A 20,324-nucleotide genomic window follows, 5' to 3' on the forward strand; every position below is an offset into this window, starting at 1 on the left:
GAGGGGTGGGGTCTCCGCGTTGCCTTGGCGGACGAATAGGTACCGGCCCCGGCTCTCCCGGACGCTCCTAGCCCGAGTTACGGCATTTTATGTGAGCTGCAGTGGAGGGGGTCCTCCACTGGGGGCGCCACCACTTTTGCATCCGTTCTGGAGCACCAGGAGTGGGTGGTCCCCAGGAATTCCCCGTGAGCAGCCCCGTTGGGGTGGTCATTTGGTCATTTTTGCACATTTGGTCATTTTTTACACCTGGGGGTCCCCCAGGGACCTGGGGGTCCCTGAAGCTCCGGGGGTCCTTGGAGGTTGTAGTTTGGCAGGTAAGGAGTGTGTGTGCAAAATTTGGCATGGATGGGGGCAACGGTTGTGGAGATATGAGCAGGGCAAAAGTGTGACGTGTGACGGACGGAGAGACAGACAGACAGCCGGTGGAGGTTTTGGTAGTAAATGCGACCTACGGTCGCAATAAATACTTTTTGGTACTTTGAGAGACACATCTGTATTTCTATAGTACCTTTTTTCCCTCAATGTACTTTAAAATGTGTGATACATCCACCAATTCACTCATGTACTCACACACCGATGGTGGAGGCTGCAACCTGCTTATTGGGAGCATTTAGGGGTACAGTGAATTGCTCAAGGACAATTTGAAACAAAGCCAAGAGGAGGTGGGATTGAACTGGGCACCTTCAGGCTCATATATGGCCAGTCTGCAGTACCGTATGAATCCTCACCTGTAAAACACTTGATTTTGTTGTTTAAAAAAAAGAAAAAAGAAAAATGCTGAAATAGTCAGCAACTAAACTCCTTATTGAAAACAAAACAATCATAATATTTTCTGTCTTCCTTCCAGGTCTCGCTTCTAATAACAAAGCAACAAATATTATACCATATTAGTCCAGTAAAAATAAGGCTGAGGTTGGACAAAATTTTATTATTTAGTTTTTCAACTGATTCTGACAGGAAATTAGGTCTACTAGCCAGGATAAAAAAAATCTACCATAATCTGCTCACTGCAAATACCCACAGTGGCCAAATCAAGTTGGGCTCCCATCGACTTTCTATACAGGAGGAAAATACCCAGAAAACAAATCTGTTTTAAGTAGGATGTGAGGGGTCTAACTAGGGGTTTGTCATGATGCTGAATCCATTGCAAGCATTTGTTTTGCACAAAAAACATTCATTGGCCCCAGAAAACGCCCACAAAACTGATGAAAAGTGATGACTCATCACTTTTCATCACTAAACCATCATTTTCTGGGGCCATTTTTAGCCCAAGAATGTTTTTTGTGCAAAACAAATGCTTGCAATGGATTCAGCATCATGACAAACCCCTAATTAGACCCCTCACATCCTACTTAAAGCAGATTTTTTCTGGGTATTTTCCTCCTGTATAGAAAGTCGATGGGAGCCCAACTTGATTTGGCCACTGTGGGTATTTGCAGTGAGCAGATTATGGTAGATTTTTTATCCTGGCTAGTAGACCTAATTTCCTGTCAGAATCAGTTGAAAAACTAAATAATAAAATGTTGTCCAACCTGAGTGTATTTTTTCCCTAGATTTACTAGACTATATGGGCTTTTGGACAATCTAGGCCAAGGGTAGGCTACTATTAGAGATTATTTGACAAAATAATTTCAAAATATGGAGATCACTCTTGTCTGTCCCCAAACACAAGATTTGTGAAAAAAAAAAAAAAAAAAAAAAAAAAGATCAAAAGTGAGCTGCGTGTGCGTGGTTCTTTTCCACTTGTTTTCGGATACCTGATCGCTTGCTTCTCTTGCCAAATCTGGCAACGCATCAGCCGTGTAGTCTCACTCCTGCGGGGTTCAGAACAGCACATTCGACAAAATCTCAAAACACCTCTGTGGACAAAACTTCGCCTTCTGTACCATCAAATAAAAAAGAAGCCGACGCATTTATAGTGATTAAATACAACGTATTTTTTATGGGAGAAAACAACCCTGAAAACAACTCATAATGATCATAAATGATATCGCGTAACTGCGTATTCGAATCGACAGCACACTTACTTGCTTTTCCAACATGGCTGCCAGTGTTGGCTAGGAATTTTGCTTTGCCAAGGAATATTACGGATTTCTGAGCCTTTTTTGGATGTCTAACGTGCTGTATTCTCCAGAGGAAATATCTCCCCTTTCTGTCGGCGTGCTAATTCGTCAAGTGAGTTTATTTTGTTCCCCCCACACGCCAAACAAGTCGGGATGCATCGCCGCGGAGCGGGAAAGAGCAGGGACCACAACAACAAACCGGCCAAGAAGGACGTGAGCGACAGTGATAAATATGCCGACCTCTTGGTGTTCGGCTACGCCTGCAAGGTGTTCAGAGACAACGAAAAGGCCCTTTTCCACGAACAGGGCAAACATCTCATCCCATGGATGGGGGACAAGAACATCATGATTGATAGGTCGGTTGAACAAACTTAAAAGGAATCGTTATCTTAACCCCAAGTTCAGTTGTTGCCTTTTTTTTTTTAAAGTGATCCAAAAGAAAATTCCACGCCACGAGTTATACTTTCGCAGAAGGAGAAACAAACAATAAAGGCCTAATTTTGCTGGCCGACGGCGAATATCTTTTCCATGTTATAGCCAACACTAACATGTCCTTGGATGTCGTCATGAACATGAATGACAAACACATTCCGTAGCTAATAGAACTCAGACCAGCATGCTAAGATGCACATTCCTGATAACTCCAGACATTTTGGCTATGGTGGTGGCGGTGCAATACAGTGTTTCTCAAACTTTCACATTTCAAGGTCTCCCTGACGGGTTCATTTGGTTCCATTTCCACACCGTCAGAGTTACAGACTTGTATGGGTCAATTTAGGCCCCCTAAAGCAGGGGTCTTCAACGTTTTCAGGCCAAGGACCCCTTAGTTGAGAGAGAGATGAAGCAGGGACCCCCACAACCTTTCCATAGATTCCATATAGTTTCATCATTTGACAGTCACAGCACAATCATCAGTCTATTTTGGATTCACGTCAATTTGTGTTTTCAGATATTTACTTATTCACTTGAACTGTCAATACTTAATAAACTAAGAAAATAGCCGATCTACAAGCTCTGCGAGGCGTTGTGAGCTTGTAGATCTGCTATTTTTGGCTACAGTTCTCAGAACATGGACGCTTGGGTTCAGGTGGTTAATGTAAAAAAGGTTTCTATCACTCAAAGATTTGGAGGACCCCCTGTAGTAACTCTGAGGACCCCCTAGGGGTCCCGGACCCCCTGTTGAAGACCCCTGCCCTAAAGGAACCCACAGAGTCCCTGGAATCAACTTTGAGAAACACTGGTGTAATATGATCTGACTGCCCATGCAGTGCCACCCGACCCAAGTGTCAGTTCAACTTCAGACTAGAAATGGGCATATATTAATTAGTTTCTTCTTCTGTTCCTTAATGTGCTGTCAATGTTTTAGCCTTGAAAAGGGGACTTGCATCTTGGCATGGCGTCTTGGAAGAATTTCCTCTGGAATCTTTCAGCCCTTAACATTACAGAAGCATTGTTAATACAAAAGCAACTCCAATAAAGACCAGAGCAAATTCTCTCTATAACCTTAAAGCCTCTCTATGTAACTTTTTTTCTTAAATGAATAAAATGTAATTTTGTCCAATCTGTATCTGGTAGAGTATATTTTGTCTCCCTGCTTTAGTCTTCTGAGAAACTTTAGATGGTGTCAACGGTTAGACGTACCTAGACACAATGACAGGAGGATCTGACCCCAAAATATGTACCTGGTGGTCAAAGAATTAAATGTATCCCCAGATTAAGCATGTCGGCTCTATTAGCTCAATGGTAAAGATATGAATTCAGCACTTGCGCAGGAAACCGGGTTCAAATCCGGGTACAGGGTAGAAGAAGAAAGTTACATAGTGCTGCTTTTAAGTCTTGATGCAGATAAGGTGGCTTAGTGTGAGAGCTGTATTGAAAGCATCTGCTGTCAGCTCCCTCTAGGTATCGGTGTAGTGCCCTGTTGCCACATGAGCAATAGAAAATAGCTGACTAGCTACTTGTTGGAAAAGCTCAATTTCTAATTCCACTCTACTGGAGGGATTGGCTCCTTCAAAGCCAATTTGCTGAGCCACCTGCATCTGCATTGACCTGACTCCTGTTTTGTTTGTGCAGCTTATGTATCTGTGTCTCTTATCACATAACCCAGTTCTTTCCCCAGCAAAGGTAGGCTAAGGGGTCCTGACAGACCCCGAATGCCAAACCCAGCACCCCCAATTCTTTCTCTCCATGAAGAAAGTGGGACGGAAAAGGTGGCGTAGAGGAACGAACGCAGGAAAATGTCGTCCGTTTGGGTTCTTACGGATAGGTATTTATGTGCTCGGGTTTGTGTGAATGTAACTCTTTTTGCAGATGTAGAAGTAATGATGGGTGTTTTTGGGGGGCAATTGAACCCTGTAAGGTAAGAGGCGAGTTGCTTTCTTTTTTTGCCTTTTTGTCGATTTTAGGGTTCTCAATTTGTTAGGAACTCGTGAGAAAAAGAATGAAACAGCACCAGTAATCAATCTAGGCAACATTGTATTTTTTTATTAGGCCTGTTCAGGTAATTGTTATGCTGCCAGTGTCTTTTTACTTTATGTCTAACTTTCCCGCATGGCAGAAACATGCCACAGTGGTAGAACGTTTTGCTGATGTTTAAAAACTCTTGGTTTTAGGTTTCTCCCTCAATGTGGTAAGTAGGTCCTTGTTGTGTTGAACGCTCTGTCAGCTTCCAGTGTCTAATCCTGCTGTTCATCCAACAGATACGATGGCCGTGGTCACTTACATGACCTCTCAGATTATGACAGTGGGTCATGGAACACATCATACCAGCTGTCAGAAGAGGAGGACAGGATCGAGGCACTTTGTGATGAGGAGAGATACCTGGCCATGCACGCTGACCTTTTGGATGAAGAGGCCAGACAAGGTTGGCGGGCTGTTTAATCAGACACACTGAGTAGATCCTTAGTTAATTTGTGTGCTGCACAGAGCAAAAATGATTTATGTTATTTGATAAATATTTTACATATTTTGTCCAGGGGAGAACCTTCAGAAGCTGTTGTAGGTTTGTCCCATGAGATTTGGGGAAACTGAAATTGTGGTTTGGCTCAAAAGAATGATCACATTACCTGAAAAAACTAAAAAGCTAAATTTAAGGTCTTTTAACTCATACCCTGCCAAAAAATATGTTTCTATGATAAAAACGTCTTTAAAACGTATTTTTCACTATGGACCTCCCTGCCAGACGTCTTCTGAACGTCTTTTTTTTTTTAAATAATAAAAAAAAAAAATTTGAAAAAAAAATTTTTTGGACCTCCAACAGTGTACTAGGCATGATCGCGATCGCGAAATTGCATGTTTAACCCCCATACCAACCCCATCTTTCAAACATGGCAGCCATGTTTGTTTACATTTGAAGAAAACATAAGGGCTCCTTTCTCCTGAATGCCTGAACGGATTTCCAAGCGGATTTTTTTGTTTGAAAGCTGTGAAAAGCATGCACATGCATAGTGCATGATCTGTGCATGAATGTGTGCACCAGCGTGCACACTATTTTCTTAACCCTTTGTTGGCGAACCGGCAATATAAGAGGTCATCCCACTTTAAATATGGCACCGACTGAGTTAAGGAAAGGCATGCTGTGCATGTCATTGGAATTAGCAAAACCCTATTTGTGTAACTCACAAAACAAAACGTCTGCCTCTGTTAACATAACATAACATAACATAACATGTCCATGCTTAGCAATTTCATTTTTGAGGCAGCTAGTTGACTGAATTTGCAAAAGTTATGCTAAATTGCTATAGTTACTTTGATCGCATCCTGGGAATTCTATTGGCATTCAAATCAGACAGTCTTGGTTGCAGTGTAAAAAAAAGGTAATAATGATGGAGAGTACTACTGGGTAATGTAATGTACTCACTTAGCATTTTTTCCAACCCCCAATGCCTTGCCTTTGTTGTCTTCAAACCCGATGGGAAGCAGACGCAAAATCACAAAGAAGGCATATACACTCTCTAAAAGCCTTAAGCTGCTTGTTTTTGGCAGAGCCGAGGACATCCAAAGGTTTAGAAAAGTTAAACTCCAAACTTTTGGATTTGCTCTTTTTGCCAACCTCCACTGTTAGTTTGGGGAGGGCGTATTGTGTAGACAACCACAGTGTCTCCGATAGACTTGACATATGACAGTGTGGAATCCCCACAGTGATGGGTCGTTGTTGGGGAAATTAAATGTGCATCGTAGTAACTTCTTTTTGAACCTATCCACCTCTCACTGCGCAACATTTTGTTTGTGTGTCTGTTATGTGTAGTACACTCCGCATGCACACTGGATGCAAAAGCATGCTTTTTTCTATCTCTATTTGATATATGCGCAGTGCACTGTTTGCATTTTTCATTAAACTGCAGAAATATACTGGTTATTTTCTCTCTACACAGTCAAAGCCTTAGTGTTCATTTAACTCTGTTATTAAGAGTGTACATATGGACCGATGTTCCTTTGGTTCCATTTGTACACCCTTCACAGTTAAATGAACACCAAGGATTTTGCTGTGTAACGGCTGCTCAACATCCGTATAATAGGCATATTTCTAGTTAGGGGTCATACAGTACATGAAAAAAGTAAACCCAGCTTGTTTATTCAGGCATGGTCTTCTGAATTGGAATAATTTGTTTTGCCAAGTAGCTATTTGCTCATACAAGGGATTTGACTTGGTGTGGTTTGTGCATTTAAAAGACAGACCACAACAAATGATATAAAAAAAGTTTACTCTAAGTTGTCTGACTATAAAGATACAGGATAGAAAATGAAAAACAAACAAATTAAAAAACTCAAAGTGCACTCTTCAGAGCGCAGATCTCTGCCAGGAGGTGGGAGTAGCCAACATGTTGCCTACACAGGACTGTGTCAGTGGTTGGGTGCTGCCGTCAGGACATGAGGAAGCTGCAGGGAGTCTTGGACAAACAGTTTATAAGACAGAAGTGAAAAATCAATTTGGGGATGAATCGGATGATTAGATGTTGCGTTACATTAAAGTATGTCGTTTTAACGAGGTAGGGTCCGGCCGCAGTTTTGTAAATCTAAATACTGGCAAATGAGATGGAGTATGAAGAGCTTGTCGTTGTCACATGATGCACGAGAGTATTTGGGCCTAATCTGGTGAACAAAATCATGTTTCTGCTACAACAAACAGTGATTTGTATTTTGTAGCATGGAAGTAAAGTTGCTCTGCATTGTTTAGACTTTAGAAGCGCCACATTGGGTCTGTGTTGTTTAGATTCCCCTTAACGTGTGATTACAATTTGGGGCAGATCAAATCAGCTCACGATTGGTTTATTTTGTAAAACGGACCCGGCACAAACTTTGGAAGTCAGTCATAGCCAATTGGAATGTAATCAGAAAAATTTGAGATCCATAATGTGTACTGTCTTGCCGGTTTTGGACAAAATCAGAATTTTCATCTTCCTGTATTTTATACATGGCATTATTTGCCTTGTTTATATTGCACATAAGGTAATATAGCAGTGGTGCAGGAATATCCGTGCATCTCCATGGGAGATGTCTTAAATATAGATACAAATCAAAATATTGTGAAATCAATGTAACACAACTGAAATCTGTCCACCACACTACAGAACATGCTCCACCAGCACATTCTCACGCATTCTGAGAATGTAATTGTTATTCATATCAGACATGGTTACAGTGAGAAATCTGAGAATTCTGACTTAAGTTAGAGCAAAAAAATGATGATGATGGAGAGTACTCACACATAGCATGTTTTCTCAACCAACACTGCCTTTATTACTCTCAAACCCGATGGGGGGCAGCCGCAAATCACAAAGAAGCCATATACGCCCTCTAAAAAGCCTTGAGCTGCTTTTTCTTTGGCAGAGTGGAACGCTTCCAAGAGTTGAGAAAAGTTCAACTTTATTTTTTATTTTTACAGTTTTTGTTGTTCTCTCCACTTTAGTGGCAATGCCAATTCCCCCCAGTGTGTATATAGTCCCTGTCACTGCCAACACCACCCACTGTTGGTCCGGGGAGGGTGTAGAAATGTGCATTGTGCATAACTACCCTTTTAACCTATCCACTATCTGCACCCGCAAAACTTTTTGTGTGTGTGTAGTTAGTAGTATATACACTAAAAAATCGAACCTCTGTTCGAAGTGGAGCTGTGTGTGTGTGTGTGTGTGTGTGTGTGTGTGTGTGTGTGTGTGTGTGTGTGTGTGTGTATTGCAGTTGATGCTCAGGGCAGGCTAGACTCAACAGCACCTCTCTGGTCACCCAGGATCATGTGTACCGATTTTTGTGACATTTGAAGAAAATATGTAGGAAAAGGAGCAAAAAGTGTGTTTTGGAGAAAATTCAAGATGGCGGAAAATCTATCCTGGCGCAAATGGGCGTGGCCTATATGGGGAGATGCGTCTTGACCCAAGGAATCCAGGGAAAAAAGAATTTAAATTTTCCGATCTACGGCTCAAGAGTTACGGGGCAAAACGCAAAGTGAGCCGTTATAGCGCCACCATGAGGCCGAGTGATGTAATTATTTTTCGATTAATTCTTAAAATCATTATGAATCTCCTCTCCGAGGTTTGAAACTGTAGCTCCTATGCTTTGCGAGAGAAAAATACTTGAATGTGATGTCTTGCATTGTCCCATTATAAGTCAATGGGGACAATTCAGCGTCGTTTTTTGCCGATTATGTCGCCATTGTAAGGCGGAAAGAAAGTTACTAGCACACCATTCCCGGCCGAGCCGCACGTTTTGATGTATATATTGCGGGGGTGGCGTAAATGGTGCGGGACTAGTAGCGTGCCGAAGTTTAGGCTACATACAGACACGGACGGACGGACGGACGGACGGACGGACGGACGGACGGAGACCCACACACACGGCCACGTATAGGGAGCTTGTGTTCCACACAGCTCCAAAAAGACTGTTAATCATATTATGTTGGTGTTGGTATGCAAACTGGATGTCGAGGGTTCAGAGTTGGACGTTTTTTAGAACATGGAACTGCACTGTAGAAATACACTGGTTATTTCCTCTCTTTCACGTACCAAGTTGATGCTGAGGGAATGATCAGAACAGATTCCCACCCTATCGGTATGCAATGGGGATGCCGCTGAGTCAGTAGAAGCAGGCAACTCGCCTTGCCAATCACTCAGCTTCTGCCTGCTCGGGTGCGCCTCACAGGGCTTAAACCCACTTCTGGCAGCACGACTGCCAATGTCAATGTTTCAACGTAACTTACAAATGTAAATATGGCTCTGTGAATTCCTGGATGACTGTCAGAGTCCCGGCTGGAAGGACAGAACTTGTTTTGTGATGTCGTTTTCAATTATTCCATCATCATCATGCATGCGTTTAATCAACTACGCACATTGATGTTGAACATGCAGACGTGTGAAGTTGGAACTCGCACTCATTTTGGTCACATTCTGGATGCAGAAGGATGCAGTGATGTTCAGCCAAAGCAGACAGCGGCAACCTGCAACTGACAGGAGACATCGATAAAGAAATGGGAAAAATGTATGAAAGTACTCATTTGGTAGCCGACCTGGCAAGTCTATAGTAGAGTAGACAGACACATTTAATTTGCCCATACTTCTTTTTTCATGCCTAGGCCATCGGGCAATCCTTTATTGCGGGACGTATAAAGTGGCCGAGTGGGAAATGGAAAGTCTCCAGTTTGGTGCCGAATGCCGCTAGGTCACTGCCCACTGCTCTTAATAGTTAGTTTGGGTCAATTGCAGTGAACTAAAAAGCAATCCCGTATTGGGCCTCTAAGTACAATTGATGAGTGAGAGGGTGTCTTGTGATTTGTATTGTGTGTATCAGTATCACACACACGCACGCTACATTCAGCCCCAACCTGGTTTGCCCTTGAATTTGGTGGCTTGACCCCATTCACTCAGGCTATTACCCATCTGTCCATTGGAGGGGACAGCAGAGAAACATTAGAAATATTAATGGAGCTTGGCCGAATTTTGCCCTTGCTTGATAGTTTGTCATGAATTTCAATTGAAAGGGGGTTGTCAGAAGAAAAGCAGCCGTTATGTGTCTGTTGTCCTCATATTTAGTGTCTGTCCAACTTATAGAATAGATCCAGAGTTATATGCAAAGAATGTATTGTATGATCTCTAATTCTAATGAATCTGAATTAACATTGATGACTGATACAGTAGATGAGAAGGTTTTCAGGGGCTAGCTGTATTATTTGAATGATGCTGAACTAAATGTGTGTTAAACAAAATGATGACTGATGTTGAGGTTAATCATTTTTCTTTCCGTTTCACATCAGAGGAGGAGTACAAGCGCCTCAGTGAAGCTCTAGCTGATGAAGGCACCTATAACGCAGTGGCCTTCAAATACAGCGCTGAATATTATGACCCAACCCAGCCCACTGAGGATGAGGACAGGGAGCATGGTAAGAGAACGCACTCACTCACTCACTCACTTCACTCACTCACTCACTTCACTCACTCACTCACTCACTCACTCACTCACTCACTCACTCACTCACTCACTCACTCACTCACTTCACTCACTCACTTCACTCACTCAAACTGCAGAGTCGGTACCTGAAGAAGGCCGTATCAGATCAAAACGTTCTTTTGACTTGTTTGGGAGTATTCAAAGAGTGTGATGATGTGGGAATATAAATCATTTTAAAAGTGCAGATTGTGACACCCTTGCTGACTGTTACAGCTCACAAGGCCAGGTCTTAATAACAAATTGAAAAGAGAAGGCAAAGGCCGCAACATTAATAAAGCGTACAATCAAGATTCGCCACCAAATAATTTATTACAAACAAAATAAAACACAATATAAACTATAACCAGAGGGTTGGATTACAAAAGAAATGCCCTCCATGTCTGTCTGGGGCATGTGATGTGATGGGAGAGGTGGGTAGGGAAGGGACATAATAAAGGACTTTCTCCATGCAGGGACAGGTCAGCTCAACTCGATTATAGTAAGCGGTCTGAGGGGGTTCCGGGTGCAGATTCAAAGTATAATCAAGTGAAAAGTTATAATCCGCACTCATAATGTCAGGTATAGGAGTCATCAGTGTTAACACTGATGACAGCCTAGCCGAAACGCGTCTGTTTGTATGCCTGCTGCTGCTGCTATTTTCATAAAAAAAATACTCCTATACCTGACATTATGAGTGTGGATTATAACTTTTCACATAATAAAGGACTGTCATTACCATCATTATGGTGCGTCCACTGTGACAGGCTGTATGGAGAGATTGGAGACAAATCTTTTGACCTGACCAATCACCAATGCCAGATTTCTGGGTCAGATTTGGGAGATTCTTAGCCCACCCATTATTACTGATGTGAGTGATATTTTGTAAAAAAAAGTGCAGCATTTTCTTTTTTTTTCTTCTTTTTTATAATGTGTAGAATAATGGAGTATCATGACATGACTAACTTCTTATGGGGACATGTTACCAGTTCTTATTACTGAATAATTGGAAATTACAATGTTCACACAAATACAGTATATTAGGATAAATTATGACTTTGGCTTTGTTTTGTTTATAGCTATTAAAACATTTGGAGTTGGAACACAGTGGCTGCCTAACTGCTCAGCATCTTTATGTCAAATAATTGCCGATAGGACTATACTTTGCATAGTGCACACATCTAAAATAGGTCTGGCTGTCAAGAAGTGTACCTGGTAGATCCTGCACATAACTGAAATTGCCTGTGTTCTGTGTAATCTGCAAAATGTGATTTTTAATTCCTTGTGTCAGTGTGTTTTTATTACCAGTGATATGTCAGGTTTTCACTGCCCCTCATTTGCTTCGCAAATACTCCGCAAGAGAACGTTTCTACCATGTTACAAGCAGTTGGACGTTGCTATGCGTTGACCTCTAACCACCATTGAACTCTGAATTTGGTTCATAGATAGACACTACTGAGTTCCTGTTTGTACACACAGTCAGATACACATGCATACTCATTTGACTTTGTGTAGAATTTTGGAATAACCTTGTTAACTGGCTGGGGACTGCCAAACTGGCATCAATATTCAATTAAGGAGGGCGGGTATGTTTAATGATGAGCCAGTGTAATGCTGGTGGCTGTTAAATAAGGAACTAAAAGCATAATTGGTATAAATATTGGCTTACCAGCCGAAAGAATACACCACCAAGCCAAGGCTTACTGCTCCAGCTGGCGCTGCTAGAAAGCAGGGAACAATTCAAAATTCATATTAGAGAAAGTTATATATCACTAGCCTACTTTCCCAATTCTTGGTAGGATAATAGTCTTATGCAACAGAGTGTGCCATAAAGGGGCATGAGCACTAAAACCACTTTGTTTTTAGATTTGAATAGATATAGATTTGTTGCTAGTGATAGGGAACAATAATACAAGACAATGTCCTTATAGTTTTATGCATCGGTAGTTTGCTGCTATTTTGGGAGCTAAATATGTGGTTTTCCTGTTCCTTGGTTGAAAAGGAATATTTGGCACAGCTCCTTTGCGCTGGGTACATTTGCTCCGTCGTGATGTTGGCAGTTTTTGTTGCCCACTGGGCTTGGCCGGATCACGCATGTCGGAACGATGCAAGTCGGTTACGCAATACCCGTTGTACGTGTCTGTGTACAATTTTAATATACGTAGGATTCGCATAAAATAGGGACACCAGCGTTAGTATATCCCTACCGGTGATGACAATAAATGACCATGATGGAGGATATTAACTCATACTACTCAATCAAACTACTAACAAACTTTCACATTTTTGGCTGGGAATGAGTTAAAAGCAGAGGCATGAATTCCCATCCCCCCAGCAAATCTAACCCTGGACATGTAAGTTGCACTGGAAAGACAAGCAGCCCTGGTCTTGTCTCCTGGAGGGAGTCTTGTCTGTTTCAGTTCAGATATTATATGGTTCATCAGATTTTATGATCTAAACACCATGTTAGGACAGCATCATGCTGTCATGAATTATTTATTGACACTTGTCCTTGTTCTTTTGGGACTTTGAGGGGTCTGTAGAGCTTTCAGACCTCTGCTATCTTGCCATAAGTGAAGCATATTTATGGAATAGTTACTGTATACTCCTTCTCGATGATAACATGGGCGTAACGCTTGGATCACTGGTTGTATGTAAATCATGGTACTGTATTGTCTTGCCCGGTATCTCCATCTCTTGCTCTGTAGGGTTTTCATTGCTCATTATGGTCCTATAATTTATCACAGACATCGGGGTGCTGACATAGCCACAGGACCAGGCCCATATATCAGAGCAGTCACTGCAACTGCCAAAACTGCATGTTTGTCCATGTCCCATGTCACTACTTCTCTCAGACTAGCCAAGCCGTCCTTTGCTCAGCCCGCCAGCTTCTCGACTAGCCAGCATGTGCACACATTGTCAGCTGGAGCTTTAAATTATAGATGAGGACACTCGGTCTCATTGGTGGCAATGCTTTGTTACAGCCAGCGCTCAGGTAGCTATGAGTAGGTGTCTCTAGGATAGGTCCAATGCTGGTTGCACACTGCACTGTGTTTTTTCGTTGGGTTTTGGAAATCCTAGATCCGGAGGCCAGAGAGAGAGGAAAGAAAGAGAGAGCAACAGTTGTGAAAATCTAAAAGAAAAAAAAAAATCAACCCTGGTCCGAAAATAAATACAAAACGGCAGTGTGCAAACGTGATTGACATAAGGTGAGGTTCATTTTTGTATTTACGTGCTCCGAAACTTGCTCCGATATTCGGCCCGAAAAAACGCAGCAGTGTGCAAAGACCTTAACAGTGAGAAGACTTCAATTCATTTTAAGAGAAGTTCAGTATGTTTTCTCACCTGACTGAGCTTCAGTATGGTTCAGCTGTAAAGAATAAAATGGTAAATAAAAATGCCACTAGATAGATACTGTAAATTTTTTTGTGATTGCAAGATTTTAGTCTTTCTAGCTGTACACTAGAGTTTAGTGTATACACGTACACACTGTGAGAAATGGACAGACCACAAATAAACCACATCACAGAACCAAGACCAGACAAAATCTAAGAAAATAGCGAAATGTCCTTTGAGGGAAAATTCATAGGAACACTGTCAGTCAGTCCAAATATCAAGAGACCAACAGTACAATATAGCAAGATAATAACAAAACAACAACACAGTACACACAAGTACAGGTAAGACTAAAGGGCAGGTACGGTACGATCATCCTCTTAAGACCGGTATGATATATTTAGCAGCAGTGTCATAATGTGCAAGAATCATGAGGCATATACAGTATGCCTTATGATCATCAAAATCATTATCCTTTTTTAAAAACGTCTCTAATTGAGCAAGTAACGGTTTAATCTCTCCGGATTCTTACAGTTGTTCTGTTTTTGTACTTATTTGTTCTTTAGTTTCCAGGGCTCTGCCGGGAAAACAAAACAATATGTCAATAGGTTCCTCCTCCTGGTCTAGATGGAAAGCCTAGATGAAACGGGTCGTTTTCTTTTCCTCACTAGGAGCCTTATTCGATTGATGGATCTACAGAATGACCTGGCCACATGTCAGGCACCAGATTAAAGTAGCGTAATGAAACTGCATCCATTAAGCTTAATGAGGGCGCAACGGAAATGGCAGCTTTGCTCCATAGCTGGCATATTGTATGTGCGATAAATGGGTGTGCCTCCTGAATCTGTTTGCAGACCTCCACCACAGCGATACCCTGAAATAAATGTTAGCCTCGTCCCGGTTGACCTTTCACACATACAGATGTTGGATGAAGGAAAATAAACTGTACGTTTTGTACTGCACATATACAGTATATTATGTTATGTGAACAACTAGGCTATGTTACTGACTGACTCCTCTTGGAAAAAAAACTAAAAGTGAAACTTTTTGAACGCTGCTGGCTGTTTGGCCGGAACAGCTGGTGATCACAGGGAGTTTGTTTGTTTGCCATGTTATGAACAACTGCAGGGTGAATTTCACACTTTTGTTCTCTTCCATTCTTTCCCTCCGCTATCACCAAATGCACAGCAGAAGAAGAGGGAGCAGAGCAGGGGGACGGTGCTGAGGAACCCTATGTAGCACCGCCAGGACTGGCCATTCCTCCTGACGTTGAACTGGTGAGTGTTCTCATCCTATTGGTGTCTGGCTTTTTATTTATCTGCATTTTCCCCACTTATGCTGCTGTGGAGGCCCAACTGGTCTGCAGCTTGCAAGACTCACAATTAAAGTGTGCAACAAACATGAAGCAGTTGCCTGGCGTTGCCAGCCTCTATCACACACTTCGTTTTGGGAAGAGAGTCTGGGATTTCAGGAAGAGCTTTCATTTCTGGGGTTTGCCCCAAACCACGTGCCCCAAGCTTACAGACACCACGTGCCCCAAGCATACAACCCTGATTGGCAAACCCTTGAAGCTGTTTAAGGAAATAGAATCTCAATGGATCGGTGCCAGACCGTACTACAACACCACTACCGTGGTTTATTAACCAGGCAAATGAAGCAGAGCTTCAATGGGTGCTTCCAACACACTTGGACAATCCCATAGAATTTGTTTATATACGAATTATGAACAAGAAATACTTTACTATCCCATACCAGGTAATACCACGGCTGTGAGATGTTTATACATTGCCTATAATATCCACATAGTTGAAATATATAAAAGAATACAATTGGGACTACAGAATCAGGAATGTATACTTGTGTTCCATACATCCATACAACTGTTTGTATTGTTTGTGTAATGTGTAGCTTTATCATTTAAAAACACTGTGAAGGGGGTGATATACAGTACAATAGGATAATATAAATGGCATGTAAATGGCTTTGGTGGGTAGTGAAATGTTAAACATCTGCAGTATTTATAGGTATCTAGTGGTGTTACTACCGATGCTGTTTCACCATTCATGTATGAACTGACAGCTTGTAGATTTGCTCTAAATGAAAAAGCACAACGTGTGCTAGCATAGAGATTGCCCCTCTCTAGTAGAATCATCCTATTTTTTTTTTATTGAAAGCAGTTTAGCTGTCTAATCCAGTTTGATACATCTAGGAGGGTTATTCTTTTCTCTCCCAAAGGAATCTGGTTATATTTGCACAACACTTAGTTACATTTTGTGGTAAATCTATATACGAATGCCCTCTGTGTAATGCAAAAGTGACAAGATTGGAAAATGTGAATGTAATTGCTCCTGCAATATGTTTCTTTACTACAAAAAATTGAAACGGCACCAGAAATTAGACTATCAATTATTCATCAGCAGCAGATGGCATATGCAAAGTAACAAGTATGTGATAAATATACGTCTTCTGTACGTTTTTTTCCTATTGCCCTGCAATTCTGCTTCCTAGATTTAAAAGTAATTTGAAAATGCATCAAACCTGTCACAGGTTATTATTAAGGCTATTGCAGTTTTTCAGCGAGCAGTTAGTTTGTGTGCAGTGGAGCCACAGGCCTTGTATCAAACAATCGTCCCTCTAGACTGTCTAGAGATGATAGCCCCTGTCTGACCGTGTCCTTCACTTTCATATGCCTACTGCATGCATGAGAAGAAGCCATACTCATATATTTTTTGCAGGTTATTAAATATTTAAGATGGAATGGAGATGGGATGTCTTTATGTTATTTAATATGAAATACCTTCATAAATAATATGCATGCTACTCACCTCTTGTTGTATAATGTCAGAATAATAATATTATCATTTAGTCTTGTAGTATTTTCGTTCACCCAGCCTAAATTAACATGGGTGCAATTAGCCAAATCTAGTTAGCTTGGATTGATGCCCCACACTGCTGCAAACTCTCTTATGCAGGTGAATGAAAGAGGTGTAATAAATCACACACAAAGTATGACAATTATGCACGTATAATGTGATTTAGCGGATGCTATAGGGTCTCATTGGCAAATACCTCGACTATTGTCGACAATTTGATAATAATTTGGCGATGACTATCGGTGCTTTCAGAATACATTTCTACTCTGTTTTGCATATTTATTTTACAGCAGCAACAATCATCCCCACAATAGTCACAATGTCAGTATCAGCTCTGTATTTTGTCAAATAGTCTGGTTGCCCTGCAGGGGCAACCACACTAATTAGACTAGTTTGAATTTATTCCATCCATCCATCCATCCATCCATCCATCGTTTTGGTGGCGCACTTGGGCCATATGTCAAATGATGATAAATGATGAATACATTTTCTCCATTGACTTTAAATTAAAAATTCAACTTTTCCCAAATATGGAGATGGCTGACATCATAGATGTCTGACATCATAGACCACATGAGACTGACACAGTATGTCCATATATGGGCTTTCCAAGATATGGGCTTAACTTCTTGCCTGCTGGTCGACTTTCAGAACGACTAGGAGACTCTCTGCCGAGCGACTTTTAAGTCGATCGGCAATTTTTAAGCAATTTATTGGATATTTTTTGATGAATAAATGGTATTGCCTACCTTTTTGGACCCAATTAAATCTAGTAAACATGATTTCAATCGCGATTTTGCATGTTCCACCCCCCATACAACCCCATCTTTCAAACATGGCAGCCATTTTTGTTTACATCTGAAGAAAACATTATGGCTGATAAATCATGAATGCCTGAACGGATTTCCAATCTTTTTTTTTTGTTTGAAAGCTGTGAACAGCCTGCACAAACATGGTGCATGATCTGTGCATGGGCGTGCATGATCTGTGCACTATAAATTACATGGGAGTCTATGGAGGCTTCTGGCACTAGTGCCACTCGAGGGGCATTTTAAATTGGCAGTAAGTGAGTTAAAGGGGAAGAGGAAATAAAGAGACCAAAGAATCTACATGTACACTTTTCTACAGTGCATCTTTTACTCGTATTTGCCCCCATAATAGATGTGTGAACTGGAAAGACGATTTACAAACTCTGCGCGCGCGATTACAACATGCTGTAAATATTTATTTTCAATCCAAAGTAAAAGAGAATTTGTTGGAAGTAATTCAAATGTTTTTATAATCAGACTCGTCTATTTGTAAATCCCCCCCAGCCCCATTGTTTTTCATCATAATTGCTAGCAATCCCAAAACAATTATTGTCATCAGTTTGGATAGTTGTAATATTGCTTCGGGAGGTGGGGGGGAGATGGAGAGTGTGTGTGTGTGTGTGTGTGTGTGTGTGTGTGTGTGTGTGTGTGTGTGTGTGTGTGTGTGTGTGTGTGTGTGTGTGTGTGTGTGTGTGTGTGTGTGTGTGTGTGTGTGTGTGTGTGTGTGTGTGTGTGTGTGTGTGTGTGTGTGTGTGTGTGTGTGTGTGTGTGTGTGTGAGAGAAAGCTGCTTTCAGGCACTCTACGAATGTGCTTGTTTTTTACAAGCACATTCTCTATGGACTCTATTTACTCTATGGAATGCACTCGTTTCTGATGAATGGATTGATAAGATGCAGACCTCCTTTTAGTTGTAATAGTGGATACAGTTCCTGTTGTGAGTTTTGTCCCCATATGATATGGTGCATTTGTGATATCGAATGTGACACACCAGGGGGTAAGAAAAAAAAAGAAGAAAAAAAAGCCTGCATACTTTTTCCTCTTCCAACATAAATGATTGATTAGACAATGTAAAACAGTTGTTAAAGCAAATATGGAGTCTGTGTTTGCCCTAGGCGTCCTATGTAATAGGGGCTCAGCTCAGCTTGAAACACACGTCCAAATGAAATCAACCATCTCCACCATAGAATAGAGAGGGACAGAATACCCCTTTTGCCGAGAGGTATGAGGGAGAGCACACAGCAGTTAACACACCCCAATTAACAATCACTCTGACAAAACACTCAGTTAGACCGACTCTTAGAAATCCAATACACACGATGACACTCTTTCAAATCAAACGTCAACATTTTTAGCAAGTATTGGTCTCTTGCCCCTGCATTCATAACCAGTTCAGAAGCAGCTTCTGTAAAGGATATTATCTATTATTCATCATGGGTTTTTCATCTTGGTGAGAAATGTGCATTATTTTGAGTGTTGCTCCTCCTTCTCAAGGTATTTAATGTAAGGCACACAGCGGGAGAAATAATGAATAATGGATTGGATCATTTCTGGTTCTGCTGATTTCCATCCCATGTGTGTGTTTTTTTTTAAGTGATTTCAACATTGTGAACATTAGTGCCCCACATGGGAGTGCTTTTCACACACAATTATTTTTCAAGCTTGGCGAAGAAGACAGGACACTCTGTATAATTCTGAGCTGTAAATTGTATGTATTATGTGAATATAAACATGCTGCAAGGGTAAAATGGTGTCTTATAAACCCATGAGGGTTGGGCACTTAAAATAATAAATAACCAATACAAAATAAATACTGTATATACTTACGGCCTTATTGTGAGATGGCTGCTGTTCTTAGACATATCTAGCTCTTGTACGAAGAAGTTTTTCCTGAGCATCCCTTTCACACTGACAATCAACAGCAACCTGGCCTAGTTGTGTGCTAATTATATTATATATATTTTTTTTCCTCCAGTGTTGTGCCTTGAGCCTTTTCGTTGAACCGTTGCAAAGCGTCAGTGCAAAGCTATTGTAAATCCCTCCCTGTTTGTCAGTCTGTGTATGCAGTGTGTATGTCACTCTGTCTGCTAATGTTTTCACCAGGGGTGCTGTAAAAGCCACAACAATGTGTAGCTGAACACAGACAGCCTTGGCTCAACTATGCACATCTGTAGGTTGCATAACTGTACAGAGACAATGTTCTGCAGACCCACTAGGTCCACTAGGAATACATATTTTATCATATGAAGCGAAGGTCAGAATACAGCTACATTTTATGAATATTAAAATGAGCTTTAACCTTTAATCTTCTTCAGTCTCTACAGTCTCAGGGCTGCATTTGATTGTCTTAAGTACCAGCTCTTATGCCTTAACTTAAAGGCCTGTCCATACTGTCTTCGACCACACACTTTTCGTCTGAGAGTTCCGACGTGCAGCTTTCCAAACTCTAATTCGGCGTAATGCTTTTCAGAAGATGTGAGTGAAGTCATTTTGTAGTTGTACCGGATCTTTATGACGAAAGGTTTGGTGGTCGGAGCCTCGGAGTTAGTATGGACAGGCCTTTAAGTTAAGGCATAAGAGCTGGTACTAATAGAGCCCTCAATCTTTAATCATTGTATATATCAGAGTGCATACATGTATCCTCCCTCCTTTAAAACGTTTGCATTCTTGATAAAACCCAGTGGCTCAGTAAAATCAGGAGTATTAATTCAATTTGAATTAGTCCAGGCAGCTAAAAAAAAAATGCTTTGCACAACTGTAAGTCCAGCCCTACGCCAAGCTTACGCAACTGACAACATAGTCCTGTTGGCAGTGCTACAGCAACCATCTAAAG

General features: G+C 41.3%; 1 protein-coding gene across 2 annotated transcripts in view; it reads left to right on the forward strand.

Moving 5' to 3' along the window:
* Positions 1-2,048: 2,048 nt before the first annotated feature.
* The window catches only part of sfswap (splicing factor SWAP), a 115,782-nt gene continuing 97,506 nt past the window's right edge, over positions 2,049-20,324 (forward strand). Inside the window, exons 1-4 of one of the 2 annotated variants that reach the window (XM_080743833.1) lie at positions 2,049-2,419; positions 4,763-4,926; positions 10,306-10,431; positions 15,000-15,088. In XM_080743833.1, the coding sequence (XP_080599959.1) occupies positions 2,217-2,419; positions 4,763-4,926; positions 10,306-10,431; positions 15,000-15,088 (582 nt within the window). In that variant the 5' untranslated portion in view covers positions 2,049-2,216. Of the gene's footprint in view, positions 4,927-10,305; positions 10,432-14,999; positions 15,089-20,324 lie in introns of both variants that reach the window. The other variant, XM_080743834.1, reaches the window with a different exon arrangement.

Source organism: Nannobrachium achirus (assembly GCF_963921795.1).
Source record: "Nannobrachium achirus genome assembly, chromosome: 15".
Lineage (NCBI taxonomy): Eukaryota > Metazoa > Chordata > Actinopteri > Myctophiformes > Myctophidae > Nannobrachium > Nannobrachium achirus.